This window comes from Haliotis rufescens, unplaced genomic scaffold, assembly GCF_023055435.1.
Source record: "Haliotis rufescens isolate VD_foot unplaced genomic scaffold, xgHalRufe1.0.p SCAF_66, whole genome shotgun sequence".
Classification (NCBI taxonomy): Eukaryota; Metazoa; Mollusca; class Gastropoda; order Lepetellida; family Haliotidae; genus Haliotis; species Haliotis rufescens.
This window is the reverse complement of record NW_025964357.1, coordinates 642,617-663,028: the sequence shown is the minus strand read 5'-3', so window position 1 is coordinate 663,028 and position 20,412 is coordinate 642,617. Positions and strand designations below refer to the sequence as shown.

The 20,412-nt window shown below is 37.8% G+C and overlaps 2 protein-coding genes across 2 annotated transcripts; one reads left to right on the top strand and one right to left on the bottom strand.

Moving 5' to 3' along the window:
* Positions 1-2,675: 2,675 nt before the first annotated feature.
* Positions 2,676-13,960, bottom strand: LOC124120791. The gene is made up of 7 exons (XM_046483652.2): positions 13,428-13,960; positions 13,148-13,221; positions 12,908-12,965; positions 10,313-10,401; positions 9,228-9,303; positions 7,887-7,945; positions 2,676-6,800 (listed from the first exon to the last, which is right to left on the bottom strand). The coding sequence occupies exons 1-7, from the start codon at positions 13,561-13,563 to the stop codon at positions 4,263-4,265; spliced, it is 3,030 nt and encodes a 1,009-aa protein (XP_046339608.2). The 5' UTR covers positions 13,564-13,960; the 3' UTR covers positions 2,676-4,262.
* Positions 13,961-14,024: 64 nt separating this feature from the next.
* Positions 14,025-20,404, top strand: LOC124120792. The gene is made up of 6 exons (XM_048387135.1): positions 14,025-14,338; positions 14,879-14,949; positions 15,243-15,343; positions 15,863-15,972; positions 16,303-16,633; positions 17,203-20,404. Exons 1-6 carry the CDS (start codon positions 14,066-14,068, stop codon positions 17,256-17,258), a joined length of 942 nt encoding a protein of 313 aa, XP_048243092.1. The 5' UTR covers positions 14,025-14,065; the 3' UTR covers positions 17,259-20,404.
* The last annotated feature ends 8 nt before the right edge of the window (positions 20,405-20,412 follow it).

The following is a 20,412-nucleotide window of genomic DNA, read 5'->3' as shown; positions in this document are numbered from 1 at the left end:
GGAATCTCATTTCTGGGGCGCAGATAGGAACCTAAGGGTGGCCCCTCCCCATAGGCCTGGGCCAGTTTAAAGGACGTCGCATATGATCCATACGAACTCTGCATCCATAAGAAAGATGTCCTTGGTAGCCACATCTCCAGCAGGTAGGCATCTCTGGTTCTGAACTTGGCTGAAATCTGGAGGCTGTAGGAGCTGTTGATGCTGGTGGAATGGGGGAATTCTGTTGATAGGTTGGAGGTGGAGGACCAAACTGATCAGACTGATTCTGGCTGTTACCGCTTCTTGTTGTAACTGGAGTCCAGTTACCTGTGGATCCTCTTCCTCTGTTATACTGACCTCTTCCTCTGTGTCCACGCTTAGGCCCTAAAAATCCTGAAAATTGAGCTCGCTCCTGCAAAACATGAGCTGAGAGTTGCTGTTGCTGTAACTCAGACATTCCAGTGTGTAGCTCCTTAACCATAGCCTTCAACTCTGTTAGTTCACTCTTGGATTCCTCAGGCTCGGATGGTGTTGCCATGTTAACAGGAGCTGTCTTTGGCTTTGGCTTGGTCTTGGAGGTGTCGGCCTTGCCTCTCCTCAGATCAAATTCCATTTCCCTGAGGCACAAGCGCAGATCATCAAAGCTATAGATGGAGTCGTACTTGTAGCCAGCCAGAGTCTTCAATGATGGATTGAGTCCATCCCATAGGCGAGTATGCAGCATGTCGTCCTGTTCAGCCTGTGAAAGGGATTTCTGTTTAGCTAACTGAAACATAAGGCGATCCAAACGGCAGCTCCAGGTAGCAACATCCTCATCTTCTCCTTGACAGGCACTGTAAAATTCTGACATTAGAACTTCGACGCAGAGTTCCAAAAGCACTTTTCAACTTATGTAGTAGAATTGCAAAATCCGCATGGGGCCCTAGCTTCATAGATATGATAGCTGCTTCTCCTTTAAGCGACTTCCTAATAGCTTGAAGGATGACGTCATGGCTATGGGTCTTGGTTCCAATAAGGCATTCCACTTCATAGATCCAGTGATCATAGTCTGTGTCTTTTCCTGGTTCGCCACTGAAAAAGGGAAGTTTAGGAAAATGTTGGTAAGTAACATCTCGGCGTGATGCTGATGCGTGACCTTCATGTTCCTCTTCCTGTTTAATAGGATGCTCCTTCTGTGAGATACCTTGTATCCAAGCTTTAAGGTCTTTAGGTGAGTCCACTTTAGGCTGGAAACCCATCTTCTTAAATGCTACTAGCATACCTTCCATTTCCTCTTGGCTTAACTCCATAGTGCTAGGTAGGGTATCTGTAAACGAAAGTCCTGGAAGACAATAAAGAAAAGAGATACCTAAAAAAAATGAAAAACCAGTAACCTGGTAACTTGAAATAAACTAAGGAGAAAAAAATACAAATGGAATATAACCATTTGAAAAGTGGGGAGTATTGCTAATAAAAGTCAAAGCAATATTTGATTGCACGTGGCAAATATGAATGACTGACAATCAGTGAGGTATTTGTAATATCATCAAATTGATATATACATGTGACCAGGGTCACGGCACGTGGTCGAAGTAATGAGATCAGAACTTGATCAAAACCTGATCAAAATAATCAGACTATCACGTGATTGAAACAACAAGTGATACCGACGGACGTGGATCAACACGTGATTTAAGCGAGTAGATCAGTTAATGTGATCAAACTGAAATCACTATATGATCAAGACGAGGGAGCCACAAGGTGGTGGAAAAAATTATAGTGCCATGGTACCAACAAAACAATAACCCCTAAGTGATGGTAAATATTTGAAGTACGTGTGCGTTTATTTGTTACAGCAATCACGAAGTTCAGAACAGCCTCCTTAACGAAACACAATACACAGCAAAAAAAGTGTAGGTTTCCGGTTTCCGGAAACCTTCCGGATACCTTCCCATTTTGGATCCGGCCCGGATACCTTCCGGAAACCTTCCGGAAACCTTCCAAAAAAAATGTCAAAATTTGGGGGGTGCATTTTGTTCACTTAAGTGTGAAACACATAAAAAAGTTATCTTGAAAATACCAAGAGATTTGAAGGTTGCTGAAGGCATCTGGAAGGTTTCCGGAAGGTTTCCGGAAGGTATCCGGATGCAAATTTTCTTCATGGTTTGGGCATATCATACAACTGCAGTAATTTTCAGCACATGCTATCTCCTCATGTTATAGAAATCTTTGGGCATGCTGTCTTTTTGAAGTTTTTCACAACTTTCTTTTGTTATGATCTTTATATGTTGACATAATTGCAATAGGCAATGCGAGTTCTATTATGGAGCTTAACAGTATTCTTAACTTTTATGTTCATACATACAATTTGTACTTAGGAAGAACATTGACAGCCATCATACCACCATATGCTCACTTTGGCCTTTGGTCCTAGTGAGATCATAAAACAGAATTCATCAGTGATTATTTTCCCATATAGGTGCATAACAGTCATGGCATAAATAGTGTATAAACTAAATAAACTTCATCACAGAGACAAAAGCTGTTATTTTCGACAGACACAGCAATAAAAACTGTTCAAAGTGCAGTATTAGTTGCAGAAAACATTAAGAGCATTGACATATTGAATATATGCCCAGCAGCTTTATTCTGGCGTATCAGGTAATCTGAATCTCAACATCTATGACTGATGCTAATGAAACAAAACAAAAAAATTCTAAGATAAAAAATACATTTATTGATCGACAACAAATAAGCATAATGTTTCATATTTACATATCACAGACCACAAGAAGAGGCACATAGAGTAATTACTCAACATCATTCTCTAACAGATATACATGTGTCAGTGTCCATGTAAATCACCCAGACATTGTCACACTTCTGTGGCATAAGTCATTCAGATACATATCAAAGATCACAAGAAGATGCGCAAACACATCAAGTAATTAATCATCTTCTCTCACTGACTTACACGCTGACATTTCTGTGAACTCATCGATCCTGTTATTTCGAAAAGTCTTCTCAAATAATATATCAATGAACACTGCTGGCCTCACAAGAAACAGGTTTCAGTTTGTTCAAAATTGGCTTCAATACAATAATTAGACAATGCTACCATGAAAGGTTTTATCCACAGATACACTAAAATTAATAATATTTGTGTTTATCTCAAGTCGACATCACTCAATGTTATGTCACAGTAACATGACACTATTCTTTTAGAATTCATCAATTGTGGGTTTATATTCCACCCAGACTAGTCACACTGATGTGGCATTATTCATTCAGATTTGTACAGTGTCGGTGTAAACCACCCAGACTAGTCACACTGATGTGGCATTATTCATTCAGATTTGTACAGTGTCGGTGTAAACCACCCAGACTAGTCACACTGCTGTGGCATTATTCATTCAGATTTGTACAGTGTCGGTGTAAACCACCCAGACTAGTCACACTGCTGTGGCATTATTCATTCAGATTTGTACAGTGTCGGTGTAAACCACCCAGACTAGTCACACTGCTGTGGCATTATTCATTCAGGTTTGTACAGTGTCAGTGTAAACCACCCAGACTAGTCACACTGACGTGGCATTATTCATTCAGATTTGTACAGTGTCGGTGTAAACCACCCAGACTAGTCACACTGACGTGGCATTATTCATTCAGATTTGTACAGTGTAGGTGTAAACCACCCAGACTAGTCACACTGACGTGGCATTATTCATTCAGATTTGTACAGTGTCGGTGTAAACCACCCAGACTAGTCACACTGCTGTGGCATTATTCATTCAGGTTTGTACAGTGTCGGTGTAAACCTCCCAGACTAGTCACACTGACGTGGCATTATTCATTCAGATTCGTACAGTGTCGGTGTAAACAACCCAGACTAGTCACACTGCTGTGGCATTATTCATTCAGGTTTGTACAGTGTCGGTGTAAACCACCCAGACTAGTCACACTGACGTGGCATTATTCATTCAGATTTGTACAGTGTCGGTGTAAACCACCCAGACTAGTCACACTGCTGTGGCATTATTCATTCAGATTTGTACAGTGTCGGTGTAAACCACCCAGACTAGTCACACTGCTGTGGCATTATTCATTCAGGTTTGTACAGTGTCGGTGTAAACCACCCAGACTAGTCACACTGACGTGGCATTATTCATTCAGGTTTGTACAGTGTCGGTGTAAACCACCCAGACTAGTCACACTGACATGGCATTTTTTATTCAGATTTGTAGAGTGTCGGTGTAAACCACCAAGACTAGTCACACTGATGTGGATATTTGGGAGGCATGCATCTACAAGTAGAATGATTTGGGCACTGGACAAGTAACAATGAATCTCTGACAATTCTGCACTTCCATATGCCAAGCACATTTACCCTGAATGCGTTGCACAGGCAGAAATGAGGCAGGCCCATCGTTCTGACATTTGGCTGACCAAACAGTGAATGGGTTTAGATAGCCTAAGTCATTTGCAGAAACTTTGAACCATTCAACAAATGCAAACACATGTTGAACTGTCTGACCTGGATGTAATTCAAGGTTGTGAAGTATGAAGTACTTCACCCTTGCTGGGCGAGGAGACAATACATTTGACAAACATGAGTGACTGTCTGCCCATGACGCATAGATGAGGCTGTTCCGAAGAGAACGGTTGTTCGTCTCACAGCCAAGAGATTCATTGTTCCAAGACAATGATGTGCGTCTGCTGTACATACATGACAGCATGCCCAAATGAACGGATTTGCTGTACATGAAAGAATACACCTTGCATAAATTGTCAAGATGCTCTTTGCCAAGATTATGGAATGAAGTGTTTCGATCTTTGAGAGTGATAAGTGACATGTCACTCCAAACACTGGAGGAAACTTCACGTACTGACATTGTTGATGCTAATGTAACCTCTGGTGATGAGACTAAGACTTCAGCTTTTGATGAAACATCCAAAAGTTTCTCTAACAGGGGTGAAAATTCTGGATCAACATCAACATGTGAGACAGAATACATGAGAAACTTTCTCATCAGCTGGTCCTCTACACACCTTTTGTTTGTTGAGAAGTCAGATAGTATTCCATTGTATCGCTCAAAGCTAAATAGCCAGAAACCATAAATACTACCAAAGCTACGAACAGACTCTTCCAAATGGCAGTGTAAATGCATGTTGGGTGTCAGAAAATGAGCACCATACAGCTCTGACACTTGGTTGCAGAATTTTACCATAAGCCTTCCAGCAATACCTATATTGATATTGCTAATGCAAGGTTGACAGTAGTGTCTGCATGCCAGAACAAATGTCTGCCATGCGCGAAGATGGTTCACTGGCAAGAGGCCCTTCAGACAAATGAGGGAATATACAAGTACCCAATTCTTCCATTCCTTTGCAGTCATTTGTCCATAGTTTGTAGCTATGTTAGTGGGAATACGACCGACCTCTGAGGTTACATTGATTGACTGAATTTTGGAGCTTATCTCTGAGAGATTCCCTGAAGATAAGATCTCTTTCTCGACCCAGTGACCAAACAATTTCTTGGCTGTCCCAAGAAAGAGATTGTGCATTGGGTCAATTGCGCTCATTCTGGAGGGTTCAAAGTAAGGCAACTCCAGAAGGGCTGTGTAACGATAGCCAGAAAACTTCTCAACCTGCTTCTTCTTTGTGAGACAAGTAGCAGCACTGGCCTTACTTGCACACCGAAGATGATCTTCCCTGTTGCGGCTTGGCCACTGGACAAGATTTGGGAGCCCACAGTCACGAATGCCATTTGACCAAAGAGGCTTTGTACAGTGAGAACAGCCTTGAGTGGCACCATGACCCATGAAACCACAAAGTTTCCTGGCAGCTGGAATATCAGCTGATGCACACATCAAAGCCATTTTCACTGACACAGATGCTGACGAGCCTTGAACTTCCATCAACACGCCATTCCACAGTGCTTTTAACTCTGTGACTAATGGTGTAAGGAAGGAGTTTAAACTCTCTGGTTCCTTCGAGAGAGCTGGGATAATACCAACAAGCAAGCAGTTCTCTCGTTTAAACCTTTCATCACGTGGGAGGTTCATGAGGACCATGTACAGTGCACCTACTGATATGTCGCTCCGACGATCAAAAGGTTGAAACCAATCAACATTTAACATTCCCCCAAAGTGATGTGGTTGAGAGAGAAAGTCAGTGCCACCATGCTCATAAAAGCTCTTCCAAATTTCCCCATCATACACATCACCAAATAAATTGGAAGGAACATTCCTGTGACGCCACATGTTACACTTGTCCAAAAACTTGGGCCGCAAGAGAAAACGCTGCAAAGTTTCAATGATGCCACTGTAGCAGAAGACCTTTAAAGGGGAAAAATGTATTTTCCCACCCTTAAGACATACTTCCTTAACAAGGGTAGCATTGCAATGAACTTTGCCTTGTTTTCTACCCGATTTGCCAGCTGCACGACAACTATACACCATGTTTGTGCACTTCATAGCAACCTCAGTGCCATCAACAACATGAATGACACTGGTATATGCATAAAGTGCACAACAGTTAGGGCAGACGATATACTTTGTGAAATTATCACATTGTATGTTGAGAAGCTTTTTGGCCATGTACAGACTAGTTGGGAATATCTTTGCAACTGACGACAATAATTTAGGAATCGTTGCCATCAGAGCCAAAATTTGCCCAATCAGGATCAGAACCTTAACAATGCCAGCATTGCTAATATTGTGTGTCAACTGAATTGAAAAAACTGATGTCACAATCCATTTAACAATGTCTTGTGCCTTCTGTGGAATGCTCTGCTCTGTTGGGTGGTCCCTTGTATGGTCTTCATTTTGAAATCCGCATTCCTGAAACAATTTATTACATATTGTAAAACTGGTGATTCACAAATGATTCAACACGACAATAATTTAATGGGCAAGAACTTTCCTACTGAAGACAAAATGCTGTAGTGTCGAGGGTAGAACTGTTTAAAGAACCCATAAAGTACTGTTTCTATTTTCTTTCTAAAGCTCATATGAACATGATAGATTGTACAACCGATAGAATTTATTGCCCAGGATAAATTACCATGAAGCATTTCCAAGAAATAAATATGAATACATAATCAATATCTCTTAGTGACTCATTATTGAACAATATCCATAGCTTTGATATTGTTGAAATAACTTGCATGATTTATTTTGTGAACACACCCCACCTCTAACACACCCCACCTCTAACACATTACTTGTTGCACAACATTTATTAGAGCATTCTGACCAAATTATAGAGACACCTAGTATATTGTAGGGAGTCATAACACACTAAAAGTATAAAACTCTTGATAAATGAATTGGACAGGTTCTTTGCACCAATATCCTTGACACTTCAGGCTGTTTTCTCAAAAAGTAACGTTATTAAAATTAAAACAAAACACTTGTGGGTTGGTCTAATTGATTTCAGAAACAAAAAGTCACACAGGCCATCTGAAACCATGTGTTACACTAGCTACGTGAACAAACTTTGGTTGCAGCTTGTGATGCTGGATAGGAACAATGTTCTTTTGACAATCTGCTATATGGGAATGTTATTATCATTATCATTCCTCGAGTTGACATGCTTAAATACATTTTGCGATTCAACAAAGATATCAAACATTGAATCAACTAGGAAAGTGTTTACTAGTACTTGTGAAAACAGAGGCAGTCCTCTCATCAATATTTATAGATGAACCCCGAAATCCTTTCCATTCCGCTTAACATTAGTGTGATACCATTTGGTTTGGTGAAAAGTATGAGAACTACACCCTCATACCAGTTTTTAAGTACCTGCCCTCTATGCAACATAAAGGGGAACAATGATAATTCAACTGTAATGACATCACTTCATGTACATGTTCTACAAATGGCAGAGACAAACAAGCAGAAAATACAACAAAATTGTTTACTTACAAAGCTTTCATTGTCTCCAGTGTGGACAAAACTTTCATCAACTGGCAACGGTATGGCCTCTGCAAAGAAAATTCCATTCTAGTTCAGTACAAACATACATTACGAAAAATTACATAATCAAGAATATTGTCTATTTTGAAATATTTATCCTACATTTCATTTTGCACATTGCTCTTACTAACGAAGACGTAACTGGAAATGAATGACAATCTAGTAGTGTCTTCAGTACTCTTTTGCCCTACATGAAACCATGACCTTATTTGTTAATTTCTTCAATAGCCACAGATCAAAGGGAGCAAGTAGACACCCTTAACAAATAATGCAAAGGGTATGAGGGGCTGTTGTAGAGTACTGTTTTATGTCCCTTTCAGCAAACAGTTATATACGTGTCATGGCGGGAGGACACCCCAAATGGGCTTTACACATTGTACCCATGTGAACAGCAGCGAATGAGTATGGTTTTACACAGCTTTAAGCAATATTCCAGCAACATCACGACAGGGGACAACAAAGATGGGCTTCAGGGAATGGAACCTTGGTCTTCGGTGTTACAAGAGAACTCTTTAACCATTTGAATACCCTACTGCCCCCATGTGAAAAGAAAAATACCTTAACCACTAGGTGCCCCAAAGCAAGTTGAGATAATTCAATGATGTCGTATGTAAGTACATGAATATCAATACACATCAAAACAAACATAATACATCTAAAAGACTTAGTAATGAGCAAATATAATCCCTGTTATAGTTGTGAGTGAGTATGGTTTTACGCCACATTTAGCAATACCCCAGCAATTTCACGGCTTGGGACACCAGAAATGGGCTTCACATCGTACCCATGTCGGGAATTGAACCCGAGTCTTCGGCGTGACGAGCAAACATTTTAACCACCAAGCTACCCGACCGCCCCGAGCTTAGAGGAAGCAAGGCCAGCCTCACAGTTTACATGAAACTATCTCTTTCATCACAATTCAATTTTCTCAATCATCAAGATGTACAATCATCAAGTCATATGAAACGTATCAATATACACACAATAAAATAGCAATGTTTAAGATTTCAAACATCATCAATATTCAGTTTATCACAAGTCATTACAATGTTGATGACTGATGCCATATTTAAAGTCAGATATACATTTGATAAACATTCAACTCATTGTTGTTATTAAAAGGTCTCCCATTTACAAATGTAGTTCAAAATAGTTCATAGTATAGACTGATGTGCATTGAGAAAATCAACTGTTTACTGCAGCCCGAAAAAAGGGAAGGATGCAAAAAAAACACAAACAAAAATGATGTTTAGAAGAACAGTATAACAAACATAACAAACATAAACATACCAGTAAATGATAAGTCTCTGTCACTTTGGCCCATTGTTGCTTCACTTGTTTTCCCTTCCTTGTCGCTGAATCCCTCCTTTTGAACAAAGAAAAACACATGATTACAGAAGTATTTGAAATGACAGACTGTGGGATTTGGTTCTTTTTTATTTTTCTTTAATGCTGCACATATTAATATTCCAACTATGTATATGGATGGCGTTGGGATGTAAATGATCAAGTCTGGGCCAGACAATACAGTGATTGATAGGTACGATAGCAGGCTATGACCTGTGTCTGACCAATCCATTTGATTGCCTCTTAAGACCAGCATAGTTTGCTGGGAGCCAATTCTAACCCATGAGGTTAGCATGGGTTAGACCTAACAATCAAAACTCAATACATTACTGATTACTTGTATATATAAAATAGTATTCATTTTTCCTGGGTACTACATATGTCATATTATACTTTAAAATGGTGTAAAAATTTGGCTGCATAATTGGCAAGTATGCCATGTTTATTATAAATTTTACAACGTGAGATATTTGAGATTTATCATAAAATGGGTAGGTTTCTATTAAAGCCAATGGATAAAAATGATATCCGTTGGGGTCATATGCTGATAGAGATACAAATATCAAAGGTCAAGAAAGGATTATCTTTATCATGATACATCATCCAAACTGCGTTTACAAAACTTGCATAAAACAGAATTCTGAAATCAGTTTGGCAAGCATCAGCAAAATGCATTGAATGTTTAGTAGTTTGTGGTATCTTTTTTGTTGTATGTGGCTTTGCAATTGAAACATGTAAATATAAAACGTTAATGCCAGAAAATACCAGTCTCGATTATCAAACGAAACAGACACAACTTATCTAAAACAGCAATGAAAATTCTGTGAACAGATCACTGAAAATCAGTGATTACACCAAGTATTCAGGAAAGGGCTAAGCATACCCTGTAAACAAACCAGACCATCAAGTCATGGACCAGAAAATCTTATGAAATGATAACACATTTACTGATTTTGTTAAAACTAAAAATGATATATTTTGAATTAGGTCAGCATAAATATCTATTAAATAAGTTTTACATATTTTACCTTGCTATCGATGTTGATTGTGTCTGCAAAGGCATCAGCGTTGCAAGGTTTTTCTGTCAAGGGAATCCAGGGGCTGTCTGGTGGAAGTTCTGAAAATCAAGAAATAATTTCCTTATAAGCAGTTCGTGCAACAAATCTTATGAGACACGTATTACACAAAAAACTGGCCCATATAAATTTTAACTTAAAAAGTATGTATTGTATTATATCAGTATTATTATACTTTTTTAAGTATCTTACATAATGATATCACTAAAAAGATCAGTGACTTACAAGTTCATGCACTTCATAAATGTATCATAACTGTCATACTTTTAAGGCAAATCAATAACCTGAATTGGATGTGAAAAAAGCTGACAAAAAATCAGTAACTAATAATAAGAAGGAAATAAGCATCTATGTAATACTAGGTGAAAATGTACAAGCATCACCTCATTTGGGCAATAAAAATCAATCAGGTGTAACTAATGAACAATAACATGGAATTTAGCCAGGTGTCTTTATGACTGCTCATGACTGCTTTATGACTGATCTCGTTAGAGCAGAGCCTACCAAGCAAACAAGCAAACTTGGACAATAAACACATCTTAACAGACAACTTTATCAGCTTATATACAGTTAATCATTATATTTAATTGATGTCGTTAAGAGTGGAGCCAGACAGATGAAACGAGCAGACTTAGACAATACACACGTCACTGTTGAATGTGCAGTACCCACCAAAAATGAAATAACCCATAGTTAGTAAAGCTCAAGGATGTCTATTTTGTAAACTTAGTAAAATGCATTTGGCCCTAAATGACACATTCAATTCCACTTTGAAACAAATGTGTATTTTCTATTATTCAAGTAAGAGATATATAGTTACATTAAAAACTATAGGGGTAAGGACTTAAGGACATGCACATAAACCTGATACAATTAATCATGAAATGTAAACATTGATCCATTATCTGCCAAATTCCCTTACCAAAGGGAATTGAGGCTGACACCAAATTAAAACAGATTGGTTCAAACATTTTTATTTCAAAAGAAATCTGGATTGGTAAACAAGCAAAACTTATCTTCCACTTAGCAGCTATAAATCCCTACACTTCTAATTGCATTTTAGTATTGAACATTTTCTCTAAATGCCTGATTTATTCATGAGTTTGAACACGAAAAAGACCTCAAGTACTTCTCACAAACAGCCTGTCTTAAACAACCTTTCACATGACAGCATGTGACATAAACGTATTTGTGAAAATACAGTCGAGGTTATTAAAACACTGAGCTCATCCAACTCTACAACCAGAAAAAAATAATCTGAAAAGCATTATTTTCACCAAATGTAAACTTATATATTCACAACACATTGTGTGATAGACACTGATTCATTGAGTAAGCCTAATATATCTATCTGAAAACCGGTGAAATAAACAGATGAACTTCCTTAACTTAAACTAACTTAGAGGGGCAATGGGTAGTCTAGGGGTTAAAAAATTTGCTCGTCACCCCAAAGACGAGGCTCCACATGAATCCAATGTCTAAAACCATCCTCAATCACCAACCCACTCATTAGTCTCGCCAAGTGTAGTTATGTGTAATCTTACTGTACTGGTTACATGCAACATGTTCATTTATAACCTATATATAAGTATATTTATTATGTATTTAGTGATAAAATATTTATCTGAAAATCTAAAATAGGTATTAACATGTAATTTCATTCAATGAAATAATACCTGCTCTCAGAACTACTTTTAGTACGCCTCACTATGGCGTTCTGGCTATAAACCATCAAAATTACTAATAAAGAACAAAATAAATAGAACATTTGTCTTTTCTTGTCAAATATTGTGCATCTCATCTTGTGACCTTAACATTTGATGTGTTCTCAAGTGGCGCAAATCAGGTCAGTTGAAGAGATGACTATCAATAAACATTGATTGATATTAAAATATGAAAAGCGAAATATGCTCTACATAGAATCTTTCCTCTTGTAACCAGGTCACAGTATCTGATTTTGTTTGATTGTTATTTAACATCGCACTCAGCAATATTTCAGCTATATGTAGACAGGCTGCAAGTGTAAATAAGCAAGTCTGGGCCAGACAATTCATTCATAGACATCATGACCATGGCTCTACGCAGTTGGGATAGAATGGCGCGCATCAACCAAGTCGGCAAGCCTGCCCATTTGATCCCTTTAGTCACCTCCAGCATGGGTTGGTGAAGATAAATTTTAATTTGAATCTTCACTGATTAACCTCGGTGTTGTAGCAAAATTAAACGAAATACTAATAGGGAATGGGACATTAAGGCCTCAAAGACAAACCGATCTAGTGCAAACAAAAAATACTTTCACAGTATAGTGTGAACAACTACAATACTTTTTCTAGTAGTTTTTAGAAGATTGACATGGTATTTAAAATGATGATTCTAAAACTGTTTATTTTTAAGGATAATAACTAGGTCTAATAGATGAAGTGTCACGTGAGGATTTCTGGTTAGAATTGCTTGTTCGTAAGAGGTGACTAACTGGATCAGGTGGTCAGGCCTGATGACTTGGTTTGACATCCTTAGAAAAGTGGAGTAAATATAAGAAAAGCTTACCATCATTTACTGTATCCTTCCGGATATCTAGTCTTGAACACGCTGTCCCGGATGGTTGCTGTTGGCGAAGAAGAAAAGATTCATGATAAGATATGAACTAAAAAAAAATAAAATTCAAGCACACATGAAACTCTCTTTCAAAAGAATAGGGCAAGAATGTAATGAAAAGACAGTGTGACCATAGCTAAGCGGATATAGCAAATGTGTAAAGTTGTTACACTTGAAGGCAAAATATAATACCTTGTGTGTCTCTTTTTCCTGTTCGACGCTGTCATTAGCCTTCCTTTTCTTGGAAATATCATCTTTCTCCACATCTGAAAAATTGAGCATAGGTTAGAAAGCATGAAATTGTGCATGTACATAAACATAGATCTATATGTAAGTGAAGTAGATCTAGTTGAGACATTTAAGGTGAAGTTGTCATTAATTCAAAGGTGAAAACAATCCCAGCCAGGTGATGGTTGTTAAGATGGTGTTAACCAAGTTAAACTAAGCATTACCAAAATAACATATCATTTACCTGATGCAAGAATCCGTCGCTTCCGCGCCTCATAGTCTGGTAACTTGCTTTGCCAATCTAGCCTGCTGTGGGAATATTTCGTACGACGGGAGACAAATGTATCACAATGTGTACATAAAACTTTATCAACAGACATTACTGCAGAATTGATGCCTCAAAAACACAACGATCTGTACCAATAAGCAAAACAAGCTTCGAAATACGTGTTGTTCTCAATACAGCCGGATGTGCAATGAGTGTTTACGTTTTTTCCGGAAGTACTCGGATACTAAAAAACCGATATATTCTATAAGAACAATACACTAAAACGCATGTGTATTAACCTTATACATTTTATAATGTTTAAACACCGTACTGTTTAAGTATTTAAAAAAATAAATGCTTTATTGTAAGGTGTTCGGTGTGTTCCGTAACATCGTTGTTACACTCGTGTGTTTCCGGACATAATCGGAAAATGATTTCAATTGAATGATTACGAGTTATTTGTAAACTTTAGAATGTAATATCTTGTAATAAAGTCAACATATGTATTGCAATGGTATATCTCGTATACGAAGCAAAACATAGTTGAAATAAATAAATAAAATAAGTGGAACACATTTTACCCATAATCCATCACGAAGGCGCCATTTTGAAACATGGATGTAAATAAAACGGACTCAGCTGTCATCATGGCTTATCATTCAATTTCAATCGTCAGCCAAGTATTAATCACGTCATCTTCGATAATCGCCAACATGGATACACCTCCTTCTACACCGTCATCGTCGCAAACTTCATATCCAACTGTCATGGGACGACTTGACGGAATTCAGAGAAGTTTAGATTCCCTCGAAAGACGATTTCCGAAAGACCCGGCCAGCTTTTCTTCAACGCCAGTGGGCAGAAAGACCAATTTGCGGAAATGTCAGGTAAAATATCTGTTCAGTTGTTCAATTTCCTAATCGTGCAAAGGCTTCTGTAACATCTGTCTAAGAAAACTATTAAGAAATTGATTATGGCCTAACTATCTGACTAGGTTTTATGCAATGTTTACAAACACAAGGATTACTTAATCTGTTATATCTCTCCAATTTCGACAGCTATAAATTGTCCTGGCAGAACACATAATGCATCAGCAATGTTTTATTAATGTTATCTAAGATGCATGTTCTTCCTTCTAATTACCAATCTTTACTTTTTAGCTACATTGTGAAGGTTTATTTATAAAAAGTAATAATGTTATTGTAAACTGGTATAGTCAAAATTGTGATTTCGAAATTACATTTGATTTATTTGATTTGATGGACAGGATCATGTGGTCAGGTTCACTGGCTTGGTTAATCATATCACAATTGATGCGCATGATGTCAGTCACTGGATTGTCTGATCAAGACTTGATTATTTACAAACTCTCATACAACCGGTAATGTAATGATATGAGAATATCACTATTGTTATCTTTGTTTCAGAGTGTGATACGGAGGGTTATGAAGATCCTCCAGACTGAGAAGGACTCACCTCTTGTAGTTGAGTATCTTGAGTGAGTATATTCTGTATATGCAATAATTTGAATTTATTGAAACTGAATTTTCTACAAAAATATCACACACAATTATCAGAGTTTATAACAGTGGGGCTCACAAATGAGTTCTTTATCATTAGTCAGTTGCAAATCAGTACATGTCTACCAAATTGATTGTTTAGAAATGATGTTTATGGTTGTTTTATGAATAATGTCTTACGTAAATTATGGATATGTACAAGTTCTCTGGAATGTATCTTCAAAGTAAACGAAAACACTGGATCCTATATGTAACTGTGATGTGATTTCAGCTACAACAGTGATTCGGTCACTGTTGCGAGAGATCGGGTGATTGGAGAGGTCCTGAAAAATCACTCAGAGAAGGAATGGGCCAACATGGACACTTTGCGAGGTATGGTATTGGGAGTACACTATATCAAAAGCACATACACTAATCAGAATCCTGTGAATGTTAAGTACTAAGGAAACAGGCCATGGGTCTGATACCAATAGACAAGATTTTTTTGTTTGTTTGTTGTTTAACGCTGCACTCAGCAATATGCCAGCTATATGACGGCAGTCTGTAAATAATCAAGTCTGGACCAGACAATCCAGTGATTAATATAATGAGCATCGATCCACGCAATTGGGATCCATGACATGCATCAACCAAGTCAGCGAGCCTGACCAACCGTCCGCGTTAGTCGCCTTTTATGACAGGCAATAGACACAATTTATTAATACATACATGTCCATATTACTTGTACTTAAACAAGAACTTAAGACATACATAATCTGCAAAACAAGACCTGCAGTAAAAATGTTCAGTCACACATTTGAAAGTGTTCATTCAGATGTGTATACTAATTATCAAATTCATTAAATAATCTTGTGGAAATTACTGCAATGTGAATGTTACTTATACTTGTAGCAGCCTTCAAGAACATATGGATCAACAAGAAAGACGACTACACCCGCAGCATCACCGGAAAGAAAGCAGACCACAGACGAGCAGCCAGGAGGAACAAGAGAAGAACAGCAGTAAGTGATAATTTGCCATGTAAATATCAGTAGGTTTCTTTTGCTATTTGTAATGCAGGATAAGTATACAAATGTAAACAAATAGTTAGATTTTACTAAGTTTCTTTGTTGGAACATAAATCATTCTTCCCTATTAAGATTAGATAAGAATCTAAGAATGTTTCGTATAAATTATTGATAACTGCAACTGCAAGCAGAAAGAACATAAATCAATACTGGCTGATTTACCTTACAGCTGTTTACCTTACATTACAGAAACAGTAATTCATAAGTGAAATAATTAAGTCGTTGCATACCAATGGCAACAATCAATTTTCATTAATTCTGCAGAAACTGAAGTCCCGCCAGAACTCACTGGACCAGTGCCCCAAGCCAGCAGCCTGGAAGGAACGCGTACAAGAAGTCCTCACCCGGGAGTGTACCTCTCCAGATGTAAGCGACGATGACCAGCCTGGGATGAGATGGGTTCACGAAATACAGTGGGAGTCCACACAGATGGTGGACATAAAGAAGTATTTAGACGAACGGACCGAGGCTGCTCTGAAGCATGTGAGGAGACCACCCAAGGCCAAGCTGGAGTACGACCCGACGAGGAGCTGTGAGGAGCCCATGCCGAAGAAGTTGCCGTCATGGGCCATTCGATCCACGCATGTGAGAGATGGTAAATGTCAAATGCTCTTTTTTAGACTTGTCTGTAGTTTATGAATGTGGGACAAAAACGTAAATTTTAAAATTCACATTTGGATTAACAAAACGGTGACCTTTCATTTTGTGACCAGCCATTTTGATATTCTTGGGGTGGAGCTGGGATTTTGTGTGATAACCAGTTATTTTTTAATTAACACTATAAGCCTGCATATCTCTTTTAGAAAATCTGTCAGCAACAATGTAAATTGTGTTGCAGAACATTCCCCTTTTTTAACAGTCTGTAGCTTAATTAGTTTTTCCATAAAATCCGACACCCCTAACATGCGTTTGATCGATAGTTTTCTTGGTAAATGAAAGCCCATATGTAATTATGCATCTGTTGATGATTGAGACCATGGGTTGAAATGTGGCTTTTACTCAGATTTCGGCAGTATTGCAGATATCTTGAGAGGGGTACATCAGTAACAGATCTCTTGCATTGTACTTATGTGAGCAAAGCTTAATCACATTAGACATGGTTCTGTCTTCTTTGCCTCGGAGTATCAAAATGAGCATTCAATGTGGAGGTTTTGTTATTTCCAGCCTTGCTTGAGTCCAGCCCCAGTCAGCCTACACCAAACAGGACAAGCGAACAGTAGGTTGTCAGTATAGAGATCAGGTAATTAGTATTTTCAGGGTTTTATCTTGGTTTGAGGTGGGTCTTTGTTAAGGGTATACATGGCAAAAGTACGGATATATTCCGAAAATTGAATCAAAATATTATTAATTCAAATTGTTGTACACGTTAGTCTTGCTCGGAATGTTACAAATATTTAACACCAAAATGCAATCATTTTGTTCTTGCAAAAAGTTGCCAGCCACAGGCACTTACTCGTTAGTTCCTGAGATAAACCCTGATTATATTTATTTAGCACTATTTGCATTATCATTTGTGGACTAACACACCTTTTTAGCATCATTTGTTCTCACATCTCAATTGTCATGTTGATAATGTATTGCCAACTGCAGTCTACAGTAAGAACACTAATGGGGATTCCGTGTAAGAATATAGATCCCCTGCAAGTTGGCAGCACCCCATGGTTGCTGTAGGAGGTAATTAATTGGGTGGTCTTTGGTGTCGGTGACTTAATTACATGTCATTACATGTGCCATGGATTGATGCTCATGATGTCAATCATTTGATTGTCTGGTCTAGACTTGATTTCTTTACAAAACGCCATCATGTTTTGTAATTGAATGTTGCTAACACCCAGCTAACACCCAGCTAACGCCACACCCAGCATGATGTCATCATGAGCATTGATCTACGCAATTGGTATACAACATGCATCAACCAAGTCAGCTTGTCTGACCACCCCATCCCTTAAGTCGCCTCTTGCGACAAGCATAGTCGCCTAAACTACAGCAAAAACATGTTTATTCATCATTAGAAACTAGTTACGAGTAACCATGACACAGATTGAGATATGTTAAGGTGGGGCTTCACTGTATTGGGCTAGATGTAAACTTGTAATATTATGAAGCAAATGAAATAACACTGCATTGTTGAGATCATTTCATATTTCCTCCTACTTTGAGTGAGTATGGTTTTAGGGCGCCTTTAGCAGTATTTCATCATCGGAAAATGCACTTCACACTTTGAACCCATGTGGGGAATCGTACCCATGGCTTTGGTGCGACAGGCCAACGCATTAACTGCTTTGCTCTTTCATTGACAACTTATGTAGCCGTTACAAGACAGGAAAGTTTCTATTGAGTAAACAGAAAGAAATTGTTACCTTCAAATAAAATTATTTGTGCTACAAATTCAGATTTTCTGTCTGAGAAATTGTTGAAATGCCTCCATTAAATGGTTTTCAAGATTTAATCAGACAAAAAATCAGAAAGATTGTCATTTATTGTATCATTATGTTTGTTATCATTGATTATGATAATACATAATGATATTTCAAATGTCATCCTACCCGATTCCATATTGGATTTCAGTCAAGTGTAGGCCCTCATTATCACAGTAGGGTGTGAGCCCCAACATGAGATAAGGGTGTGTGACGAGGCCACACATTAACCACTAGACTACCCCACCGCCAAATCTTACTTTGACAACTTGTCAACTGATGTAGTTTCAAAACAGGAACAGTTTCTATTGAGTATACTCAGAGAAATCCTTACCTCAGATGAGATTACTTTGTGATACAAATTAAGACTAAAGATTTTTTGTCTGTTGAAATACCTTTTTCAAGTTTGAATCACAGACAAAAAATCTGATACATTTATTGTATCATTGTTCATTTATGTTTGTTATCAATGATTTTGCTAATACATAATGATATTTGGTAGGATTGTGGGTTCGAATCCTGGTTCTAGGTTTGTCAGCACCATACCCGTGCTCGTGGGTTTCACCGAAGTGGTAAACGTCTGAGACCTGCATCACTTCGAGCTTTCCTCCCACATAAGCTGATACGTCACGATATTACTGGAATACTATTAAAAGCGGCATTAAACCCAACTCACTCCCAGTATTTGTCTGATCAAGGATAAGTTATTTTCAGGTCACTGTAATGTAACTGGTATATTGCTTAGTGTTTTTTTCTTATTTTGCATTCTCTCTCTCTCTCTCACTCTCACACTATTTTGTTTGATACTAACTAGTATTCTTCATAATGCACATTAGAATAGCATTTGATTTGCATTTTAATTTATTTATCCAATTTTATCAATTAAGTCTCAGGGATTCAAGGTTTGCATAGGTCTTCAGTACCTTATGTTTGCCTATAATGCTTCTAAATGGATTGGGTGGTCAATAGCAATGATTTTGTAGATGGTGTGACAATGTACCATGGTGGTGTACGACATTACATCTATCACTGGTTTCTCTGGTTTAGACTCACTACTGTACAGGTCACTGCCATGTAGCTGGAATATTGCTGAGTGTCATTGAGCATTCACTCACTCATTTTCCTTTCGTACTCATAAGTATTTCTCACATTGCACACTAGAATAGCATTTGCATTATTTGTTGAGTTGTTTAATTTTAATGTGTCCTTGCACATTATATCACTGGATTGTCTGGCTTTGCTTCGATTATTTACATACCAACATAATTTAGCTGGAATATTGCTGAGCTGATTTACAAAAACTGACAAATCAAACCTTCATGAGAACACAATTTGTCATCTTCCTAGAGAAGCCATTGTGTATAGTTGATTATGAATAGTACTTATTTATTTATTATCCTATTTATTTCATGCATATAACCAACCAATTTCTTTTCAGTACATTAGTGCAATAACTGTCTATGTGGATGTCTTTTTCTTGTGAAGTGTGAGTGAATGTGCTTGAGTGCTCTTTATGTTGTGAACATGATAACTATGATCAACTACTGTGTTTATATAGTATGGCATTATTTATTCAATTTCACCCAGACCAATCTAATAACTTTTAACATTGTCGTAAGAGGCGACTAACAAGATCAGGTGGTCAGGCTCGCTGACCTGGTTGATGCCAATTGCATTGATCGATGCTCATGATGTCAATCACTGGATTGTCTGGTCCAGACTCGGTTATTTACAGACCGCCGTGCTATAGCTGGAATAGTGCTGGGTGCGGGGTAAGAAATTACAAATAGGTTGTGAGTATGTGAACTTGTGCGTGCTTGTTATTTATTGTGTCAGTTAATGGAAGTCATAGTTCACCATGGCTATTTGTCACTATCATGTGAATACTGTTAAATCTGTGATATGTACATACAAAATATAATTACTAATAAATGAAATATATATCTTAAGCATTGTT